At 45.6% G+C, this 22,734-nt stretch overlaps 2 protein-coding genes across 2 annotated transcripts; one reads left to right on the forward strand and one right to left on the reverse strand.

Moving 5' to 3' along the window:
• The first annotated feature begins 4,570 nt into the window (after positions 1-4,570).
• On the forward strand, positions 4,571-5,817 carry LOC134204282 (omega-amidase NIT2-like). The gene is made up of 2 exons (XM_062679103.1): positions 4,571-4,714; positions 4,774-5,817. Exons 1-2 carry the CDS (start codon positions 4,696-4,698, stop codon positions 5,610-5,612), a joined length of 858 nt encoding a protein of 285 aa, XP_062535087.1. The 5' UTR covers positions 4,571-4,695; the 3' UTR covers positions 5,613-5,817.
• Positions 5,818-19,766: 13,949 nt separating this feature from the next.
• LOC134204281 (omega-amidase NIT2-like) lies at positions 19,767-20,771 on the reverse strand. Its single transcript, XM_062679102.1, has one exon. The coding sequence runs from the start codon at positions 20,769-20,771 to the stop codon at positions 19,767-19,769; it is 1,005 nt and encodes a 334-aa protein (XP_062535086.1).
• Positions 20,772-22,734: the final 1,963 nt, after the last annotated feature.

A 22,734-nucleotide genomic window follows, 5' to 3' on the forward strand; every position in this document is an offset into this window, starting at 1 on the left:
GATAAACCAAAAAACCGCGGACGGCAGTTAAATTGGCACGAAACTGCTGGTTTAGGCTATACATCGAGCCGAAATGCATAGGACTTTTTGAAGAAACATGTTAATTATCACGGGAAGTACATAAATATACTGTGAACAGGTTAGTAATCTGAATATTAAACTTTTGTTCGATGCTGTTCGATGCATTCGAATGTTGGTGGGAGAGGAGTGCGGGAGGTGTGGGGTTGACCTGTGGAAGGTCCGGTGCCATATTGACTGCCATCGTGGTACTCTTCCAACTATGTCCTTAAGCGTGTACCCCTACGTAGATCTTTGTTTTCTCGCGGAGATGTTGCTCTAACAGCTTGTTCAAAGTTTGAAAAACAGCTGTCTTTGATAAAGACATTTTTCAAAGATGTTGGAAAGGAGAATCAGCTAAAATGATTCGATTCCACTGTACATGTTCGTCGAGTGTCGACTCAGGGCTTTCCGATTGGACAATACGATTAACTTCATTTAAACGCGGTAGGACGTACTGCAAAAAGTTGAGTGAATGGTTTGTCATGGGATCGTTAAGGTGATGAAGGATGCTCTGGACAGTTTAATTATATTATCGCAGTTAGATTGGAAGCAAAAAACATAATTAGCTCCAAAAAACCTAATATTCTTTTTGAATACGGATTCAAGCGATAGCCATCTGGTAGCTGGCAGATTTACCTGAGTGAAAGCTGCCGTATCGACCAAAGTATCGGATTATAGTATCGGCCGAAAATTTAAAAACACCGAACACTAAAATTCAAAATGCCCAAAAATCTTGAAAAATCTTATTTCTTCAAAAAATCTTTAATCTTTATATAAATATATCTTTATCAAAAAATATGAAAAAATCTTTATGAATAAGATTAATCTTTATACAGTCAAACCTCCATGAGTCGATATTGAAGGGACCATCGACTCATGGAAATATCGAGATGTGGAATAGAAAATCCTCGGGAAGCTGTTTGAAGGGACCATCACAGTAGCCCAGAAAATATATTAATATGGCATAATTTGCTTCCATGAGTCGATATCGAGTCATAGAACATCGACTCAAGGAGGTTTAACTGTATGTGGCCTGCCTCTGATGCTCTGCAGCGCATGCAGTTTAATAGGGGTTAGGGACAAAAGGTCGAAAGACAAAACGTCGACAGACAAAACGTCAAAAGACAAAAGGTCAAGGGACAAATGGTCGAAAAGGACAAAAGGTCGAAAGGGACAAAAGGTCGAAAGGACAAAACGTCGAATGGTACAAAAGGTCGAAAGGGACAGAACGTCGAATGGGACAAAAGGCCCAAAGAAATAAAAGATCAATAAGATCAAAAGGTGAAAAGGCACAAAAAGTCGAAATAGACAAGAAACTGAAACGGAGAGAATCAATCCCGCACCAGAGTTGCCTTCAAAGGGTCAAAAAGCACAAAAAGTCGAAATAGACAAGAAACTGAAACGGAGAGAATCAATCCCGCACCAGAGTTGCCTTACACAATTGGCAAAACTATGCCTTTACATACCGGTGTATTTTTAATGCGCGCACTTGCGTGGCTGCGGCGTGCACTATTTAGACAGATTAAAGTGACATTTAGAAAATCTATTATTTGCACTTGTTCAATGATTTTTTTTTCAATTGTTTAAAAAAGTGGAAAATAAAAGAGCAATTTTTTTGCCAACTGTATAGGACAATTCTGTCTCGCGCAATACAAGTTTTATTCATTTCTCAAATTAGCAATCTTTTTTATCTATAACAGAACTATCTAGATATTCATAATATTGGTTAATAGTAGTTACTCCTTCTTTGAAAATTGCTCATTCTTCAACTTTGATTGATGATATGAGTGTGTTATCTCTGCTTGAAAATAAATGCATTTAACAAATTTCTTTAGAATACACCTTTCGACCTTCTGTCCTTTTCGACCTTTTGTCTTTTCGACCTTTTGTCCTTTCGACCTTTTGTCCTTTCGACCTTTTGTCTTTTCGACCTCTTGTCTTTCGACCTTTTATCCTTTCGACCTTTTGTCATAGATTCGTTTAATAGGCAGTAATCTTCTTCTTTTTTTGGCTCGATATGAATGACGTGTATAGCAATAAGGGACCTCGCAAAGTAACAATGGGTGGTCGTTTTTTTTAATCGATAAAAACTGCAATTTATCAATTAAAATTTGATTCAATAATTTCAAAATAATTCCTTTCTTCTTTTTTTTTGTTTCTGCTTTTATTTATATTGTTAATTATGGTCCATGACGCTACACTCACTACTGCATGTTCGGCACGCTCCTCCAATGCCATCGTAGTAGGTTCGCTCTGGTGGTAAGTCAATCTGTGACTTTCGACTTCGTACCAGCGGACAGGTAAGACACTTGGCATCTGCTTAGATGGTTCCTTTTCTGCCTATTTCAGATTCTCACAGTTGTCGAGAAGAAAAAAACGGCCCCCATAGCTATTTTAAAAGCTCCCTGAGGACCTATCCGTTAATCTAATAAAATTAATGTACAAAGGATACTCAGAGCAATTACCGTTCTGATATCAATTTTATGCCACTACCTACTTATTACTTAGATTTTCACTTACCCCATTCCACTGGAGTAAGTGTAAAAATAACTCCTAATTTTCAATTCAAAGAATTCATCTTTTATGTTCCCATTCCCATCCTATTCATAGTAGGCCGCGTCCATCCGAATATAGGGCACTGCACGGACTACTTTGTCTCTTTCTCGCTGCAAAGAAATTAGAAAACAACAAGGCCAGTAAACGTCCAAGTTTATGAGGAACGAAAAAGAAAGGGATGTTCCCGTGCAGTGCCCTATACTACAACATCCCGAGCAGGAGAAAATAACTCAATAATAACTAATTTTGTTATTGGTTATTTACTTAGTTATGAACTAGTTGTGCATAAGGTGAAATATCAAAGCAATAATATCTACCAAAAGTGATAAGCAAAATACTTCAGGTATAACATGTTCTGTTATTACAATACCAAACGCATTACACGACTGGTATTAAAATAGGGAATTGTTCCGATCTCCATCTCACTGTACATATATCCATCTCATCGCTAAACAAAGAAATACGGCACCAAATTCGTCGCTTCTTTTTGTCAACATGCGTGCTCACTGCTAAAAAAAATCAAAAAAATAATAAACAAACCAAATTTCTTTCCATTGCTTTGTTTTTGATAGGATGAAAATAGGAGCTGTGAGATGAAGTGGCGAACCGTTCCCCTACCTGAGCATGTTATGACTAAAGTGTTTTGCATAATAACTTTTGGTATTATACCTCTTATGGGAGCCAGGTTCATACCAACTTCTGTTATCGTGATTGTTGCTCCTGTTCGGAATGTCATTCATATTAATTTTGAAGTAAACAGCAAGTATTATTGAAGTATTTGCTTACATATTTTTTAATTTGAAGAATTTGATAAAAAAAAGTTTCTAAATCAATTTCGTCGTAGACAAAGTGAAACCATCCTGATTGTAGAGAAAATTTGAATGCGATCTTTGCTTCGAAACATGCTGCTTCGAAATGGTACAGGGCGCAAACCAGGCCAGGGCGCAAACCTATACGAAAGCCATCTCTAAGATTTTTCTTGAAGCTCCCTCCTACCAGAAATGCAAATGTATGGGTACTGCACTCTAACAAATGGTCAAGTCAAGAAATGAGTCAAGTTAAGTTACATCTTCCACCAGTTTTCGATATAGTGAGTGAGTGGGAAAAAAAATTTCCTACCAAGCTGAATGCTGTTTACTGCAAATAAAAACACTAGGGACACGGCAGGTATTTTCGTCTGTTCGTCATAGTCTCGAAAACCAATAAAAAAGACGCTTTTTTGTTAAACTCATACATACCAAATCGTAAGCTCAGGAGAAACGTTCTGCTATAGTGGAGTTCTAGCAAATGTACGTTGCTTTCGTTGGTTTAAGCCCCTACGACAAAGGACGGAAATACCTGCCGTGTCCCTATTTTTAAAAAAACGAAGCTTAGATTGCATTGCTTACCAATGACAATGTTTGAAGCATGAAAAAAATATAACAACACTGGCTTTTGGTATAAAAGCGTGGAAGGGTGAAAATATCTAAGCGTGTGTTACTTGTATGTTGCTTGTTGTGTGCACACATTAACATTAACACATCGGTGCGGCGCATCGTATGTATAGTAACAGGTATGCTATAAATATTATTTAGTACGTGTATTGTGTTTTTAAAAATGTATTTTTTCTCTCGAAAACTTTTTTTCTTTCTTACTTACAATTCAATTGAGTTTCAGTAACCGACGTACTAAAGTTTGAGTAAAACTTGAGATTACAAATTCAGAATAGGAAACAGACGAGACGGCTTGAATGCCCTTTAATTTGTATTTTGATGCTGTGGACTTATTTCAATGTAAGATTTTTATTTACATTATAATGAATTTGTTTTTATAATACGTTCAATACGTATGTGCATTGGAAATTTAATAGGTTCCTATATTCTTGTACATACACATTTTCTTATCAATACAACAATTTACCTGCTTTTTAACATCCTTTGGTAAGCAGAAAAACAACAAACCGCAACTGATAAAGCTGCTACGGCTGCTACATGATCTTCGGCGAAGATTGCTATTCACACAAGCAGCCTTATTTAAATAACTCTGATATTTAGCTATCCCGATAAGAGTGCGTAGTTTGACAAAAAGCGCACTCAGAAAATGCTCAAAATGGCAAAAGGTTCGTACGTACGTCACTCATTTCTTTTTCCTTAATTATTCCACATTTGCAATCCGCAGCCGGCTTTCGAATCGCTCTACTTCAGCTGAAGGTTGGACCTAACAAGTCCGAAAATGTGGCCAATGCCGTCAGTCGCATCCGTTCGGCAGTGAAGGACAACGGAGCACGGGTGGTGGCCCTTCCAGAGTGCTTCAATTCCCCATACGGAACGCAACATTTCGCTGAATATGCCGAAGAAGTCCCGGACGGTGAGACCAGTCGCAGTTTGTCGGCTGTTGCCAAAGAGCTTGGAATATATTTGATTGGGGGAACCATCCCAGAGCGAAACAAAACCGAGAACAAAATTTATAATACTTGCACCGTGTGGTCACCGGAGGGTGATTTAATGGCGACGTACCGAAAAATTCATCTGTTCGATATCAACATCCCCGGCGGAATCACCTTTCGCGAGTCGGACGTGCTCACTGGAGGTAGGGAGTTGGCCATTGTCCCAGTCGATGGCGTCAAAATTGGCATCGGAATTTGCTACGATATTCGGTTCGATGAGCTGGCCCGTCTCTACCGCAACCAGGGCTGCGACATGCTGATTTACCCGGGCGCATTCAACATGAAAACCGGCCCACTGCACTGGGAACTGCTCGCGCGAGCCAGAGCCAACGATACTCAGTCGTACATCGCAACGATTTCGCCCGCAAGGGATGCCGGTGCCGGTTATATCGCGTGGGGCCATTCGATGGTTGTGGATCCGTGGGCAAAGATAGTCGCGTCGGCGAAGGAGGGCGAAGAAACGGTTCTGGCAGATTTGGACTTTGAAAAGGTGGATCAAGTGCGGGCACAGATTCCAATATTCCAGCAAAGACGAACCGATTTATATAATACTACGCAGCAGAAAAGTTAAACGAGCGGAGAAATACGGGGAATGCATTTGTTTCTTGCGCTGACAGCGTTTCTCAACTAGCTTGAACATTTACAACCAAGGCATTGTTTGAGTTTGAGCGAGTTTGATCTACAAAAATCTGCGTCATTATTAGAATCCTAATTAGTTTTGTTATGAAAGAAATATGGTAAATATATTTATGTGGATGCATTTTCAATAATCTCTGTTTTTTGTTATTATTAAAAAAAATTGTTGATTTTTTTTAATGAATCGGATAACCACGTCACTGGCCACGACTATCATGTAGTTGTAGAGGTAGTTTTTGCCATCAAGTTGATAATTTAAGCTCGCGCAAATTGGTAATGGTGGGCACAATCGGCGAGAGAAGTCTTTGTTTACCTTTTGGTTAATGTGACAGGATATATTTTGTGCCAGCGCGGAAGAATTTTTTTTAAATCCTTGTTTTTATTCAAAAATGTGCTTCCCGTAACGCTGGGTAGATACCTCTTCGTGGTGTGCTACGGGGTGAGCTCTACCACGGTCACATTGCCAGCTACAGGCACATCCTGACCCAACGAATACCTTCCCAATATACAACTCCATGGTACTTATTCCTTCTCTCCATAGTAACGGTACAGATAAGCGTGGCCAGGAATAGTTATTCTAATGCTTTTGTCAAAGATTGATTTCTGATAGCTATCTGGACAGAGATTTCAAAGGAAACATGAGTATCACTAGTTTCCAGTCCACGAAATAATTTATAGTAATTTATTTATTTTCCATATTTCATTATACATATTTTTCATAATGCACTATATTTATTTTTCATATTTTTATATTTTATTATTTTTTTAGCTACGTATTTTATACTTTCCTAATCTTCACTTTCCTGTTTTATTATTTTTGGGTCTTAAAATTCTCATGTTATTATGTTTTTATATTTCCATATTTTCATATTACTTTAAATTTAACATCACACTTTTTCATATTTTTATATTTTCATTTTTTTATAATTTCATGTTATTACACTTTCATATTATTATATTTTTATTATCATATTTTCCATATTCTTATATTTTTCCTATTTTTATACTTTTATGTGCTCACATTATGATGCTTTTATATTTTTATATTTTCATGCTTCCACATTTGTTATACCTGTATATGTTCATATTTTTATACTTTTGTATTTTGAAATTTCAAATTCCATATTTTAATCTTTTGTATTTTCATATATTTGTATTTTCTTTTTTCATATTTTCATATTGTTATAACTTCTAATATTTAATTTTTATATTTTAATTTTTTGTCTTCCTTATATCTTTAAACTTTCATATTAATATAATTTAATTCGCATATTTCTATATTTTCATGTTTTCGATTTCATATTTTTGTATTTTTATATTTTATTATTTATTTTTTTATATTTTTATATTTCCCTATTATATATTTTTGTTTCCTTCGTCCAGTCAACGTTGAAGGCAGCTCCTGAACATATCTGGAGCGGCAGGAATCGCGTGCTTAAGGACTAGGTTAGGAATACAGTCCCGCCCTGGTGCCTTATTTAGCTTAAGTTTTCTTGCAGTGGCGATAAGCTCATAGTTAGTCACTAGTCACTGTATGCATCTTTAACCTGGTCCCGTGGGCTATCCACCAGGCTAACTTCTTCTTCTTCTTCTTCTTGGCATTACATCCCCAATCTGGGACAGAGCCGCCTCGCAGCTTAGTGCTCAGTAAGCACTTCCACAGTTATTACCTGCGAGGTTTCTTAGCCGAGTTACCATTTTGCATTCGTATATCATGAGGCTAGCACGATGATACTTTCATGCCCAGGAAAGTCGAGACAATTTCCAATCCGAAATTTGCCTAGGCCGGCACCGGGAATCGAACCCAGCCACCCTCAGCATGGTCTAGCTTTGTAGTCGCACGTCTTACCGCACGGCTAAGGAGGGCCCCAACTAACTTATTATTCACCAAAACACTTTACTCGATCACGCGGCGAGACATAAGAGCGGCACTTAGGACTTTCTCTTTGGGAGTGAATGCCTAACTGGAGTCAACCAGTAGGGTCACTAGAGAAAACACTTGATTTCCAAAGATGTCGAATGCTTAACTGGAGTAATCCAGTAAGGTCGAGCTTCAGAATCAGAATCATTTATTTCTCATTCGCTTAGAAGTATTTATACCCTTCTGGGTTCAATAATTTGTATACATTACGAATAATATGTTATGGTAAAAAGAAGACGACTGGAGTGATCGATATTCAAAATTGCATAGCTTAGCATTATCGGTGCTATTGGGTAATTGAATTATAAACGCCTTGCTTGATATTCGATTCCTCCGCGTTGCATGTTATCGGCTCTCGATCCCTACCGGAGAGAGAGAGGATAGAACGATGCAGCTCGGTGGTGAATGACTTCTTTGTTTATTATATCATAATGTCGCGTTGCATTTTGTGTGCGTTCGTTACGTCGGCGCTATGTTGTTTTGGTATGCTATATTTATATCTAGTGAGTTAATTGATTCGAATTACTGTTTTGGTTAATGGTATGCCACATCCCGCCTTGGAGTATTATTGGGCATCCTACACAGCTTTCCAAATCAGACTCTCTTACTGCATTTGATTTCGTACTTCAGAGCTCTGCTCGCTGTTTGGAACACCCGGCGTATTTCTAGCCTGTCCGCTTCGGTTCTAGCACGTCGCAACCTTCATTTAGCTCTAAGACAGGTTCTGCGAAGATAAGCTATCGTGCTCATCCACCAGTGCACCGGTGGGCATAGTCCTCCTGGGCATTGTCACGTCACATGCTCGTATCAGGACATCGGATAGCTCATCACCACTAAGGCCTAGAGTACGATTTACCCACAGTAGTGATTCTTCCAGCAGTTCTGGGTCGAGCTGCGAGGTACGCCATCCTAGATCAGCTTTACTGACCCGCCTTGTGGTTCTGTTGGAGATACAGCTGACCATAAAATGTGTTTACTGATGGTCACTAGCGGTAGACCCTTCGTGAACCCTCCATTCAGGCTCTACGTCCATCCCGCGATGCATGACTCGCCATTCGGTCCTCTGAACGTTGACGCTTGGCTCTCGTTCAGCAGGACTACGTTCAGTATAGCTAGAGATCCTAGCAGTGTGTGGCCTCCACCGTTAGTGAACCAAGAGGCTCAATCCACTGCCCACGCGTTGAAGTCACCTGCTATAACTAATGGTTGAAGACCAGTTAGTCTCGGTACAAGATTATTTAGCATCCTAGTATACTGATCTATGCTCTATCTTGAAGGACAGTAGCAGCTACAACAGTAAGTTCCGTTTACCTTTGCTGGATACCTCCCGCAAGTGCAGATGGTCACTATTCCGGACTTATCCGCAACCCAACTGCTATGTTTAGCAGGGATGCGGTAAGGGTCGGACAGCAAGGCAACATCAGTCTTATTCTTGCGTACTGACTGTTGAAGCAGCGCTTGCGCTGCCTCGCAGTGGATGATATTTAGCTGAGCTACTTGCTTGACTGAGCCCGTATGGAGGCCGGGCAGGCCGGCCCATCGGATGGGTGTTTGTGTCTGTGCCAGGACCACAGATCAAACACCTCGGTGTGCGGCCTGGCAGGTGTGAGCCTTGTGACCTTCAGCTCCACACCTCCGGCAAATCCAACTCCGATTAGAACCTTGGCAGTCATATGACTTCGAAGCACTTGAAGCAGGCCTGAGGTTGTTATTTTGCGCTCACCAAGCATACCGACCAACCCACCTTCAGCTTGACCTTATCCAGTACCTTCTTGACGTCAGCCACGGGTACCTGGAATAAGGCAACCTGCGTTCCAGCATAACCTTTCCGCAACCGAATCGCGGTATCCTGGATTTCAACGCCACACTGATCTCTCAGTGCAGCTACCAGCCTTCCGGCTTCGGTAATTTCCTCCACGCCTCGGCATTGGATTACCTCTACTCTCTCACCTAATGGCTCTCACCTAAACCGCATCACCCAGCACCTCTTCTGCCAACTTTTTATACGCGGAACTCTTCCGCGCAGCATCCGCAAGTTTCTCCGGAAGTTCCTCCGGGAATTCCTCCGGAAGTTCCTCCGGGAATTCCTCCGAAGTTCCTCCGGGAATTCCTCCGAAGTTCCTCCGGGAATTCCTCCGAAGTTCCTCCGGGAATTCGTCCGGAAGTTCCTCCGAATTCCTCCGGAAGTTCCTCCGGGAATTCCTCCGGAAGTTCCTCCAGAATTCCTCCCGAAGTTCCTCCGAATTCCTCCGGAAGTTCCTCCGAATTCCTCCGGAAGTTCCTCGGGAATTCCTCCAGAGGTTCCTCCAGAAATTCCTCCGAAATTCCTCCAGGAATTCCTCCGGAAGTTCCTTCTGTATTTCATATTTCCAGGAAATCCTCCGGAAGTTCCTCCTCCGAGAATTCCTCCGGAAGTTCCTCCTCCGGGAATTCCTCCGGAAGTTCCTCCTCCGGGAATTCTTCCAGAAGTTCCTCCTCCGGGAATTCCTCCTCCGGGAATTCTTCCAGAAGTTCCTCCTCCGGGAGTTCCTCCGGAAGTTCCTCCGGGAATTCCTCCGGAAGTTCCTCCGGGAATTCCTCCGGAAGTTCCTCCGGGAATTCCTCCGGAAGTTCCTCCGGGAATTCCTCCGGAACCTCCTCCGGGACTTCCTCCGCAAGTTCCTCCGGCAATTCCTCCGGAAGTTCCTCCGGGAATTCCTCCGGAAGTTCCTCCGAATTCCTCCGAAGTTCCTCCGAATTCCTCCGGAAGTTCCTCCGGGAATTCCTCCGGAAGTTCCTCCGGGAATTCCTCCGGAAGTTCCTCCGGGAATTCCTCCGGAAGTTCCTCCGGAAGTTCCTCAGGGAATTCCTCCGGAAGTTCCTCCGGGAATTCCTCCGGAAGTTCCTCCGGGAATTCCTCCGGAAGTTCCTCCGGGAATTCCTCCGGAAGTTCCTCCGGAAATACCCCCGGCAGTTCCTCCGGGAATGCCTCCGAAGTTCCTCCAGAATTCCTCCGGAAGTTCCTCCGATCTTTCCTCCGGAAGTTCCTCCGGGAATTCCTCCGGAAGTTCCTCCGGGAATTCCTCCGGAAGTTCCTCCAGAATTCCTCCGGAAGTTCCTCCGAATTCCTCCGAAGTTCCTCCGGAATTCCTCCGGAAGTTCCTCCAGGAAATCCTCCGGAAGTTCCTCCGGAATTCCTCCGGAAGTTCCTCCGGGAATTCCTCCGGAAGTTCCTCCGGGAATTCCTCCGGAAGTTCCTCCGGGAATTCCTCCGGAAGTTCCTCCGGGAATTCCTCCGCGAATTCCTCCGGAAGTTCCTCCGGGAATTCCTCCGGAAGTTCCTCCGGGAATTCCTCCGGAAGTTCCTCCGGGAATTCCTCCGCGAATTCCTCCCCGAATTCCTCCGGAAGTTCCTCGGGAATTCCTCCGGAAGTTCCTCCTCTGGAATTCCTCCGGAAGTTCCTCCGAATTCCTCCGGAAGTTCCTCCGGGAATTCCTCCGGAAGTTCCTCCGGAATTCCTCCGGAAGTTCCTCCGAATTCCTCCGGAAGTTCCTCCGGGAATTCCTCCGAAGTTCCTCCGATTCTCCGAATTCCTCCGGAAGTTCCTCAGGGAATTCCTCCGGAAGTTCCTCCGAATTCCTCCGGAAGTTCCTCCGGGAATTCCTCCGGAAGTTCCTCCGGAAGTTCCTCCGGAATTCCTCCGAAGTTCCTCCGAATTCCTCCGGAAGTTCCTCCGAAATTCCTCCGGAAGTTCCTCCAGGAATTCCTCCGGAAGTTCCTCCGAATTCCTCCGGAAGTTCCTCCGGGAATTCCTCCGGAAGTTCCTCCGGGAATTCCTCCGGAAGTTCCTCCGGGAATTCCTCCGGAAGTTCCTCCAGAATTCCTCCGGAAGTTCCTCCGGGAATTCCTCGGAAGTTCCTCCGAATTCCTCCGGCAGTTCCTCCGGGAATTCCTCCGGAAGTTCCTCGGGGAATTCCTCCGGAAGTTCCTCCGGGAATTCCTCCGGACGTTCCTCCGGAAGTTCCTCCGGAAGTTCCTCCGGGAATTCCTCCGGAAGTTCCTCCGGGAATTCCTCCGGAAGTTCCTCCGAATTCCTCCGGAAGTTCCTCCGGGAATTCCTCGGAAGTTCCTCCGGAATTCCTCCGGAAGTTCCTCCGGGAATTCCTCCGAAGTTCCTCCGGGAATTCCTCCGGAAGTTCCTCCGGGAATTCCTCCGAAGTTCTCGAATTCCTCCGGAATTCCTCCGAAGTTCCTCCCGGAATTCCTCCGGAAGTTCCTCCGGGAATTCCTCCGGAAGTTCCTCCGGGAATTCCTCCGGAAGTTCCTCCAGAATTCCTCCGAATTCCTCCGGAAGTTCCTCCGGGAATTCCTCCGAAGTTCCTCCGGGAATTCCTCCGGAAGTTCCTCCGGGAATTCCTCCGGAAGTTCCTCCGAATTCCTCCGGAAGTTCCTCCGAATTCCTCCGGAAGTTCCTCCGGGAATTCCTCCGGAAGTTCCTCCGAATTCCTCCGGAAGTTCCTCCGGGAATTCCTCCGGAAGTTCCTCCAGGAATTCCTCCGAAGTTCCTCCGGGAATTCCTCGGAAGTTCCTCCGGGAATTCCTCCGAAGTTCCTCCGAATTCCTCCGGAAGTTCCTCCGGGAATTCCTCCGAAGTTCCTCCGGGAATTCCTCCGGAAGTTCCTCCGAATTCCTCCGGAAGTTCCTCCGGGAATTCCTCCGGAAGTTCCTCCTGGGAATTCCTCCGAAGTTCCTCCGAATTCCTCCGAAGTTCCTCCGGGAATTCCTCCGGAAGTTCTCCGAATTCTCAGGAATTTCTCCGGAAGTTCCTCCGGGAATTTCTCCGGAAGTTCCTCCGGGAATTCCTCCGAAGTTCCTCCAGAATTTCTCCGAAGTTCCTCCGAATTTCTCCGGAAGTTCCTGCGGGAATTCCTCCAGGAAGTCCCTGCGGGATTCCTCCGAAAGTTCCTCCGGGAATTCCTCCGGAAGTTCCTCCGGGAATTCTTCTGTAAGTTCCTCCGGGAATTCCTCCGAAAGTTCTTCCGGGAATTTCTCCGGAAGTTCCTCCGGCAGTTCTTCCGGGAATTCCTCCGGAAGTTCCTCTGGAATTATTCCTCAGGAAATTCCTCCAGGAATTCCTCCGGAAGTTCCTCCGAATTCCTCCGAAGTTCCTCCGGAATTCCTCCGGAAGTTCCTCCGAATTCCTCCGGAAGTTCCTCCGGAATTCCTCCGGAAGTTCCTCCGGGAATTCCTCCGAAGTTCCTCCGAATTCCTCCGAAGTTCCTCCGAATTCCTCCGGAAGTTCCTCCAATTCCTCCGGAAGTTCCTCCGGAAGTTCCTCCGGAAGTTCCTCCGGAAATTCCTCCGGAAGTTCCTCCGGGAGTTCCTCCGGAAATTCCTCCGGAAGTTCCTCCGGAAATTCCTCCGGAAGTTCCTCCGGAAATTCCTCCGGAAGTTCCTCCGAAAATTCCTCCGGAAGTTCCTCCGGAAATTCCTCCGGAAGTTCCTCCGGAAATTCCTCCGGGAGTTCCTCCGAAATTCCTCCGGAAGTTCCTCGGAAATTCCTCCGGAAGTTCCTCCGGAAATTCCTCCGGAAGTTCCTCCAGGATTCCTCCGGAAGTTCCTCCGGAATTCCTCCGGAAGTTCCTCCGAATTCCTCCGGAAGTTCCTCCGGGAATTCCTCCGGAAGTTCCTCCGGGAATTCCTCCGAAGTTCCTCCGAATTCCTCCGGAAGTTCCTCCAAATTCCTCGGAAGTTCCTCCGGGAATTCCTCCGGAAGTTCCTCCGAATTCCTCCGGAAGTTCCTCCGAATTCCTCCGGAAGTTCCTCCGGAATTCCTCCGGAAGTTCTCCGGAATTCCTCCGGAAGTTCCTCTGGAATTCCTCCGAAGTTCCTCAGGAATTCCTCCGGAAGTTCCTCCGGAATTCCTCCGGAAGTTCCTCCGGGAATTCCTCCGGAAGTTCCTCCGAATTCCTCCGGAAGTTCCTCCGGGAATTCCTCCGAAGTTCCTCGGGAATTCCTCCGGAAGTTCCTCCGGGAATTCCTCGGAAGTTCCTCTCGAATTCCTCCGGAAGTTCCTCCGAAGTTCCTCCGGGAATTCCTCCGGAAGTTCCTCGGTCTTCGGAATTCCTCCGGAAGTTCCTCCGGGAATTCCTCCGGAAGTTCCTCCAGAATTCCTCGGAAGTTCCTCCGGGAATTCCTCCGGAAGTTCCTCCGAATTCCTCCGGAAGTTCCTCCGGGAATTCCTCCGGAAGTTCCTCCGGGAATTCCTCCGGAAGTTCCTCCAGAATTCCTCCGGAAGTTCCTCCGGGAATTCCTCCAAGTTCCTCCGGGAATTCCTCCGAAGTTCCTCCGGAATTCTCCGGAAGTTCCTCCGAATTCCTCCGAAGTTCCTCCGAATTCCTCCGGAAGTTCCTCCGGGAATTCCTCCGGAAGTTCCTCCGGGAATTCCTCCGGAAGTTCCTCCGGAATTCCTCCGGAAGTTCCTCCGGGAATTCCTCCGGAAGTTCCTCCGGGAATTCCTCCGAAGTTCCTCCGAATTCCTCCAGGAAGTTCCTCCGAATTTCGGGAATTCCTCCGGAAGTTCCTCCGGGAATTCCTCCGGAAGTTCCTCCGAATTCCTCCGGAAGTTCCTCCAGAATTCCTCCGGAAGTTCCTCCGAATTCCTCCGGAAGTTCCTCCGGGAATTCCTCCGGAAGTTCCTCCGAATTCCTCCGGAAGTTCCTCCGAAGTTCCTCCGGAATTCCTCCGGAAGTTCCTCCGAATTCCTCCGAAGTTCCTCCGGGAATTCCTCCGGAAGTTCCTCTGGAATTCCTCCGAAGTTCCTCCGGGAATTCCTCCGGAAGTTCCTCCGGGAATTCCTCCGGAAGTTCCTCCGAATTCCTCCGGAAGTTCCTCCGGGAATTCCTCCGGAAGTTCCTCGGGAATTCCTCCGAAGTTCCTCCGGAATTCCTCCAAAGTTCCTCCGAATTCCTCCGGAAGTTCCTCCGGAATTCCTCCGGAAGTTCCTCCGGGAATTCCTCCGGAAGTTCCTCCAGAATTCCTCCGGAAGTTCCTCCGGGAATTCCTCCGGAAGTTCCTCCGGGAATTCCTCCGGAAGTTCCTCCGAATTCCTCCGGAAGTTCCTCCGGGAATTCCTCCGGAAGTTCCTCCGAATTCCTCCGGAAGTTCCTCCGAATTCCTCCGGAAGTTCCTCCGGAATTCCTCCGGAAGTTCCTCCAGAATTCCTCCGGAAGTTCCTCCGGGAATTCCTCCGGAAGTTCCTCCGAATTCCTCCGAAGTTCCTCCAGAATTCCTCCGGAAGTTCCTCCGGGAATTCCTCGGAAGTTCCTCCGGGAATTCCTCCGGAAGTTCCTCCGGGAATTCCTCCGGAAGTTCCTCCGGAATTCCTCCGAAGTTCCTCCGGAATTCCTCGGAAGTTCCTCCGGGAATTCCTCGGAAGTTCCTCCGAATTCCTCCGAAGTTCCTCCGGGAATTCCTCCGGAAGTTCCTCCGGGAATTCCTCCGGAAGTTCCTCGGGAATTCCTCCGGAAGTTCCTCCGAATTCCTCCGGAAGTTCCTCCAGGAATTCCTCGGAAGTTCCTCCGGAATTCCTCCGAAGTTCCTCCGGGAATTCCTCCGGAAGTTCCTCCGGGAATTCCTCCGGAAGTTCCTCCGAATTCCTCCGGAAGTTCCTCCAATTCCTCCGGAAGTTCCTCCGGGAATTCCTCCGAAGTTCCTCCTGGAATTCCTCCGGAAGTTCCTCCGGGAATTCCTCCGGAAGTTCCTCCAGGAATTCCTCCGAAGTTCCTCCGGGAATTCCTCCGGAAGTTCCTCCGGAATTCCTCCGAAGTTCCTCCGAATTCCTCCGGAAGTTCCTCCGGAATTCCTCCGGAAGTTCCTCCGAATTCCTCCGAAGTTCCTCCTGAATTCCTCCGGAAGTTCCTCCAGGAATTCCTCCGAAGTTCCTCCAGGAATTCCTCCGAAGTTCCTCCGGAATTCCTCCGGAAGTTCCTCCGGGAATTCCTCCGGAAGTTCCTCCGAATTCCTCCGGAAGTTCCTCCGGGAATTCCTCCGGAAGTTCCTCCGGGAATTCCTTCGGAAGTTCCTCCGGAAATTCCTCCGGAAGTTCCGCCAGGAATTCCTCCGGAAGTTCCTCCGGGAATTCCTCCGGAAGTTCCTCCGGGAATTCCTCCGCAAATTCCTCCAGAAGTTCCTCCGGGAATTCTTCCAGAAGTTCCTCCAAGAATTCCTCCGAAGTTCTTCCGGGAATTCCTCCGGCAAGTTCCTCCGGGAATTCCTCCGGAAGTTCCTCCGGGAATTCCTCCGGAAGTTCCTCCGGAATTCCTCCGGAAGTTCCTCCGGGAATTCCTCCGAAGTTTCCTCCGAATTCCTCCGGAAGTTCCTCCGAATTCCTCCGGAAGTTCCTCCGGGAATTCCTCGGAAGTTCTTCCAGGAATTCCTTCGGAAGTTCCTCCGGGAATTCCTCCGGAAGTTCCTCCGGGAATTCCTCCGGAAGTCCTCCGGAAGTTCCTCCGGGAATTCCTCCGGAAGTTCCTCCGGGAATTCCTCCGGAAGTTCCTCCGGGAATTCCTCCGGAAGTTCCTCCGGGAATTCCTCCGGAAGTTCCTCCGGGAATTCCTCCGGAAGTTCCTCCGGGAATTCCTCCGGAGGTCCTCCAGGAATTCCTCCGGAGTTACTCCAGGAATTCCTTCGGAGTTCCTCCAGGAATTCCTCCGGAAGTTCCTCCGAATTCCTCCGAAGTTCCTCCGAATTCCTCCGGAAGTTCCTCCGAATTCCTCCGGAAGTTCCTCCGAAATTCCTCCGGAAGTTCCTCCGGGAATTCCTCCGGAAGTTCCTCCGAGAATTCCTCCGGAAGTTCCTCCGGAATTCCTCCGGAAGTTCCTCCGAATTCCTCCGGAAGTTCCTCCGAGAATTCCTCCGAAGTTCCTCCAATTCCTCCGGAAGTTCCTCCGGGAATTCCTCCGGAAGTTCCTCCGGGAATTCCTCCGAAGTTCCTCCGGGAATTCCTCCGGAAGTTCCTCCAGGAATTCCTCCGGAAGTTCCTCCGAATTCCTCCGGAAGTTCCTCCGAATTTCCTCCGGAAGTTCCTCCAGAATTCCTCCGGAAGTTCCTCCGAATTCCTCCGGAAGTTCCTCCGGGAATTCCTCCGAAGTTCCTCCGGGAATTCCTCCGGAAGTTCCTCCGGAATTCCTCCGGAAGTTCCTTCGGGAATTCCTCCGGAAGTTCCTCCGGGAATTCCGCCGGAAGTTCCTCCGGGAAGTTCCTCCGGGAATTCCTCCGGAAGTTCCTCCGGGAATTCCTCCGGAAGTTCCTCCGGGAATTCCTCCAGAAGTTCCTCCAGAAGTTCCTCCGGAAGTTCCTCCGGGAATTCCTCCGGAAGTTCCTCCGGGAATTCCTCCGGAAGTTCCTCCGGGAATTCCTCCGGAAGTTCCTCCGGGAATTCCTCCGGAAGTTCCTCCGAATGCCTCCGGAAGTTCCTCCGGGAATTCCTCCGGATGTTCCTCCGGGAATTCCTCCGGAAGTTCCTCCGGTAGTTCCTCCGGGAATTCCTCGAAGTTCCTCCGGAATTCCTTCGGAAGTTCCTCCGAATTCCTCCGGAAGTTCCTCCAGGAATTCCTCCGAAGTTCCTCCAGGAATTCCTCCGGAAGTTCCTCCGGGAATTCCTCCGGAAGTTCCTCCGGGAATTCCTCCGGAAGTTCCTCCGGGAATTCCTCCGGAAGTTCCTCCGAATTCCTCCGGAGCTGCCTCCGGGAATTCCTCCGGAAGTTCCTCCGGGAATTCCTCCGGAAGTTCCTCCGGGAATTCCTCCGGAAGTTCCTCCGGGAATTCCTCCGGAAGTTCCTCCAGGAATTCCTCCGGAAGTTCCTCCGGGAATTCCTCCGGAAGTTCCTCCGGAAGTTCCTCCGGAAATTCCTCCGGAAGTTCCTCCGGAAATTCCTCCGGAAGTTCCTCCGGGAATTCCTCCGGAAGTTCCTCCGGGAATTCCTCCGGAAGTTCCTCCGGGAATTCCTCCGGCAGTTCCTCCGCGAATTCCTCCGAAGTTCCTCCGGGAATTCCTCCGGAAGTTCCTCCGAATTCCTCCGGAAGTTCCTTCCGGAATTCCTCGGAAGTTCCTCCGGGAATTCTCCGGAAGTTCCTCCGAATTCCTCCGGAAGTTCCCCCGGGAATTCCTCCGGAAGTTCCTTCGGGAATTCCTCCGGAAGTTCCTTCGGGAATTCCTCCGGAAGTTCCTTCGGGAATTCCTCCGGAAGTTCCTTCGGGAATTCCTCCGGAGGTTCCTTCGGGAATTCCTCCTGAGGTTCCTCCGGGAATTCCTCCGGAAATTTCCCCAGGAATTCCTCCGCGAGTTCTTACAAGAATTCCTCCGGAAGTTCCTCCGGGAATTCCTCCGGAAGTTCCTCCGGGAATTCCTCCGGAAGTTCCTCCAGAATTCCTCCGAAGTTCCTCCGGGAATTCCTCCGGAACTTATTCAGGGATTGCTCCAGGAAAAAACTTCCTAATGTCGTAGGTTTGTCATTGCTAAACCAGATTACCGAACGCTCGGTAGTTTATTCGTTTCTCGAACTTGTTACCGAACGTTAAGCTTTTGAGAATTCGATAAAATTTAATGTATAACTGAAGTCGTTGGTTAGGAGAATCACGCAGCGTTTGAGAGACCGCTGGAAATGGGCTACGGTTTAGAAAATCACAAAGCACTTCCTTAAAATCGCTAGGAAAATAGTTTGTAATTTGGAATACCCGAAGGAAACAGCTGATATATTAAAATATTTTAATTCAAGTGTCATGAAGACCCCTGAATTGGAAAATGTGTTCGGAATTAGAATATTAATTGTTGTAAAATGTTGGTTAAAATATAAAAAAGGATTTGCCTTAAATAATGACGCAATCACTTTTTGATAGTGATTTTTCAGACAAATGTACAAAGGTACAAAGCTTCAGCTTCTAGCCATCTTTGCCCTAAGCATTCTTAAATTTATAGAAATACTTTAATACAATTTTTGATAAACCCACAAGTTTTATTACAACAAAAATGTCTCGAAATAATGTTGTAGCGGGAGATGAACCATAGCTAGCTCGAAATTGTTGGCAACTGTCGGAGAAGTTTGATCAAATTCCCTCGAACAGCAATCGGATAGAATTAGAGGCGAAAGTATAGAATTGATAGTTCCGTTAGGATACGGCAGGCATGAAGAATGTTTTTATAGAAGTCGATTTGAAAGCGAGCGGAGGGCAATATTTGTGATGGCACATATCGCACGACCTTCCTTCTGCCAAGCTCCCGTATGAAGGGGTAGGGAAGAATATCAGTGTGGAAGCTGATATATCTCCACTGCCGTATACTAACGGAACTATTAGTTCTATACTTTCGCCTCTAATTCTATCATGAACATCTTCTTCTTCTTCTTATTGGCATTACATCCCCACACTGGGACAGAGCCGCCTCGCAGCATAGTGTTCATTAAGCATTTCCACAGTTATTAACTGCGAGGTTTCTTAGCCAAGTTACCATTTTTGCATTCGTATATCATGAGGCTAGCACGATGATACTTTTATGCCCAGGGAAGTCGAGACAATTTCCAATCCGAAAATTGCCTAGACCGACACCGGGAATCGAACCCAGCCACCCTCAGCATGGTCTTGCTTTGTAGCCGCGCGTCTTACCGCACGACTAAGGAGGGCCCCTATCATGAACATGTACGTCTAATTTTGGAAGATGATGTTAGCATTTCCATATCATTGTAAATCGTTTAAATTCACGTAGAAGTAACAAACACAAAATCATTAATTCAGTAATTGGAGTCATTCAACTACATTATTGGAATACCTATCTATAAAACTGCAATCAATTGGTGTTATTAAATAAGTTGGTACTAACTTTTCTTACGGCAAGTGAACTATTAAAGTTTAAATAAAAATATTACTTTTGATTCCAGGTGAATCGAGCTAAAAATGTCTTTAGATAGACCACATGCTTAGTAAACGTTGCATAATGTGGCAGATGTTTCTATTTTTACAAATAAATATAGAGTTAGTTTAGATGCAAAAGTAGCCATGAGTTTATTCATTATTATTATCTCTGTTTTGTATACAATTTCTCATCTTTTAAACACATATGACAACCTTTTTTTGCACTGATGTGTCAGCCCCTTCTATACTCATACAAAATCTCACAACAAACGACAAACGTTTTATTTCTTGCACACCACTTCGTACACATCGGCCCTTTTCTGTTTCTGAGTCGGAATCTGCCGTCTAATGGAATCACGCAAACCCATATCCAGATTCACTATCAGCGTCTCGGGTCCTTCCTTGGCCCGACTCAAAACCCTTCCCCAGGGATCGCAAACCGTCGAGTACCCGTAGGCTACATAATCCTTGGTTGTATCCCTCGCCGGAGCGCAAAGTGCCACAAACATTCCATTGTCCAAAGCACGAGCCTGAGCGATCAGTTCGAAATGCATCGGTCCTGTGTAGGTGTCGAAGGCCGAAGGGTAGATCATCAGATCGCAGCCACGATTTCGATAGACGGTTGCCAACCCCTGGAAACGTTGGTCATAGCAGATTCCAACGCCAATTTTCACTTCACCAACGTTGAATGTCAGGAACTCATTTCCCGCTGTGAGAACGCTGGACTCCTTGAAGGTACACGTCCCGGGGATGTCCATATCGAAGAGATGCATTTTGCGATACTTTCCAATGAATTCCCCTTTGGGACCCCACACGGGACAGGTATTAAACAGCTTTCCGCTTTCAACCTCTGGATATGTTCCACCGATCAGAGTGATCCCCAGCTCGCCAGAAATCTTCGACAGCGCTTTTGATGTTTCTCCATTGGGAATTTGTTCGGCCGACCGGGGGAACTCCTTGGTACAGTAGGTGGAGTTCCAGCATTCTGGCAATATAACGAGTTTGGCACCCTTGTCCTTGGCGGCGATACGGATCTGGTTGATGGCATTTGTGATTGCTGCCTGTTTCGTTGGGAAACTGTCCAACTGGATCAAAGCGATTTTGAGCTGGGCAGCCATGATGACGGAATGGATGTTTTTGAGCTTACAGATGGAAGAAAACTGTAGATTGTTTGCAAAACAGCCGGCCATAAATACTAGTTTGTTATCATCTTGCATTGGCTGTATGAAACGGGAGCGACCAATCGTGCTGATTTGAATGGCCGGGTAGTTAATATTAATTCTCATATTAACCTTAAAGGAAAGCGGACACTGTCGTTCTCTGTTATTAATTTATAGAGCAAATTGTCCTATAGTGGATCCACAAATAATGAATTCAATTAGAAATCAGAATAATTCATCCAGGGAAGCTGGTAGCGAAAAATAGTTAGTGAGAAATGGGGATAATAGCAAATAACTATACATCATTGTTGTCTTATAGTACCCACTATTGGAAAATTACTCTAGTCTAAGTTCTTGAAAATTAATACTAAATGCTGTTACATGCTCTCGTCCCATGACTGCATATTCCTATTAGAATCTGGGCTGGTATTCATTTTAGCACTTTAAGGTGAAGGTGGGTTGAGTACCAAAACAAAGCTTTGAAAGTATTTGTACAATAAAAACTGTCATATACTGTAGTAGTATTGATGTCGTATTAAAAAAAAAACAAAAAATATTACTAGGGTGGTTCAAAAAACGACCCAGCACCACCACGCTCACTCGATTCTGTCCCATGCTCCGAGTGTCCTCCAAAAACCGATTTGAACAAAAAGTGGCATGCCGGTTCAAGTTTGTATGAAAACTAGTATGGAAACTAAACCTTTTATTACACTGGCTACAGTGCCTCCCCTCCATACGCTGGCGAAAAGAGAACCCACATAGCTGAAAGCAACATTTCAGGGACTTTACTGAAAGAAAACCGCACCGCAGGAAAGATCCATTAATTACGTAAGGGGTCGTAAGCTTATTACGTAAGCAATTTTTCTGGGTTTCTCGACCTCCCCTCCTCCCTTGTAAGATTTTTTTCATACAAATGATTTTTTATTTATATGGATCGTAAGATATTGACCGACCCCCCCCTCCCCCATAAGTGCTTACGTAATATGTGTACGGCCCCTAACGCAAAAATAGCATTTTATACCCCACTCACCCCCATGTCACACTTGGAAAAAAAAAAAAAAAAAAAAAAAAAAAAAAAGTAGTATGCCATGGTTGAAAGCGGAAGTGATTTTTTTTATGCGTCATTTTCCTTGATTTCGAGATTTCCAATATTTTCTCGATTTCAAGTTTTCCTAGTTTTCATTAAAGAGAAAATGGTACCAAAAGATTATACAGTGTGACAGTGAAGTGCCTAGATACCTGCATAACGTAAAAAAGTGCCTAGAACCGTGTGGAATTGAAGAATTCTCCAAGAAATACACTTTTACCCCTTGAAAATGTTCACGCTAGCTTTCCTCACGAAGCGTAGTGCAGTAGTCGTCTCAACTAATCTGGCAATAGTTCGACTGCATCTCGAGCTTCTCCGCAAATAGACAAGCCCCAGCAACATCAGCAGTAAGTTTGGATCTAGCCATTTCACCAGCAGCAATGCAGCAGATAGCATCTCGAAAAAGGGCGTTAACAGCACTGGAAATTAATCTGGTAGCAGTTCCAAGTCCTCCATCGACTAGTTTACCGGTTGGGGACAAAAACGCACCTGCAACTGAATCTTATCACGCAAAAATTGCAGCAAACCAAGTCGGACATATCACCTGAGTATCACTTTATTTTACTTAATTAATTTAGAATATCCAATTAGTTCGTTTTCTGGGCGTGTATGATTTTATCCTTACTTAATCTATAATATAATTCAATTGTTTTGCTCTTACCATGTTTATGCATCATATAATTTCTAAAAACTTATAATATTTTTCAAATTGGATGGGCAAAATCAGAGTACACAAAAATCTAGTGTTATAATTTTTGATACTGCTTTTATTCTTCAGGATTCAAGAACTCTATTCAAAATTTACAATTCAAAACGAAACATATTTCCTAAATTCAACAAGGATATTCCTCGACGAATAATTGGCTTTTCCATCCTTGAAGACAGCTACTTATATAAAGCATGCTGATAATGAAGAGACGGTCTCGCCGATCCAGAACAAACATGTGGAAATTCGGTGAGAGAATTCCATTATATATATTCCATTTTATATATAACATCGAA

This window comes from Armigeres subalbatus, unplaced genomic scaffold (genome assembly GCF_024139115.2).
Source record: "Armigeres subalbatus isolate Guangzhou_Male unplaced genomic scaffold, GZ_Asu_2 Contig507, whole genome shotgun sequence".
NCBI classification, from domain to species: Eukaryota; Metazoa; Arthropoda; class Insecta; order Diptera; family Culicidae; genus Armigeres; species Armigeres subalbatus.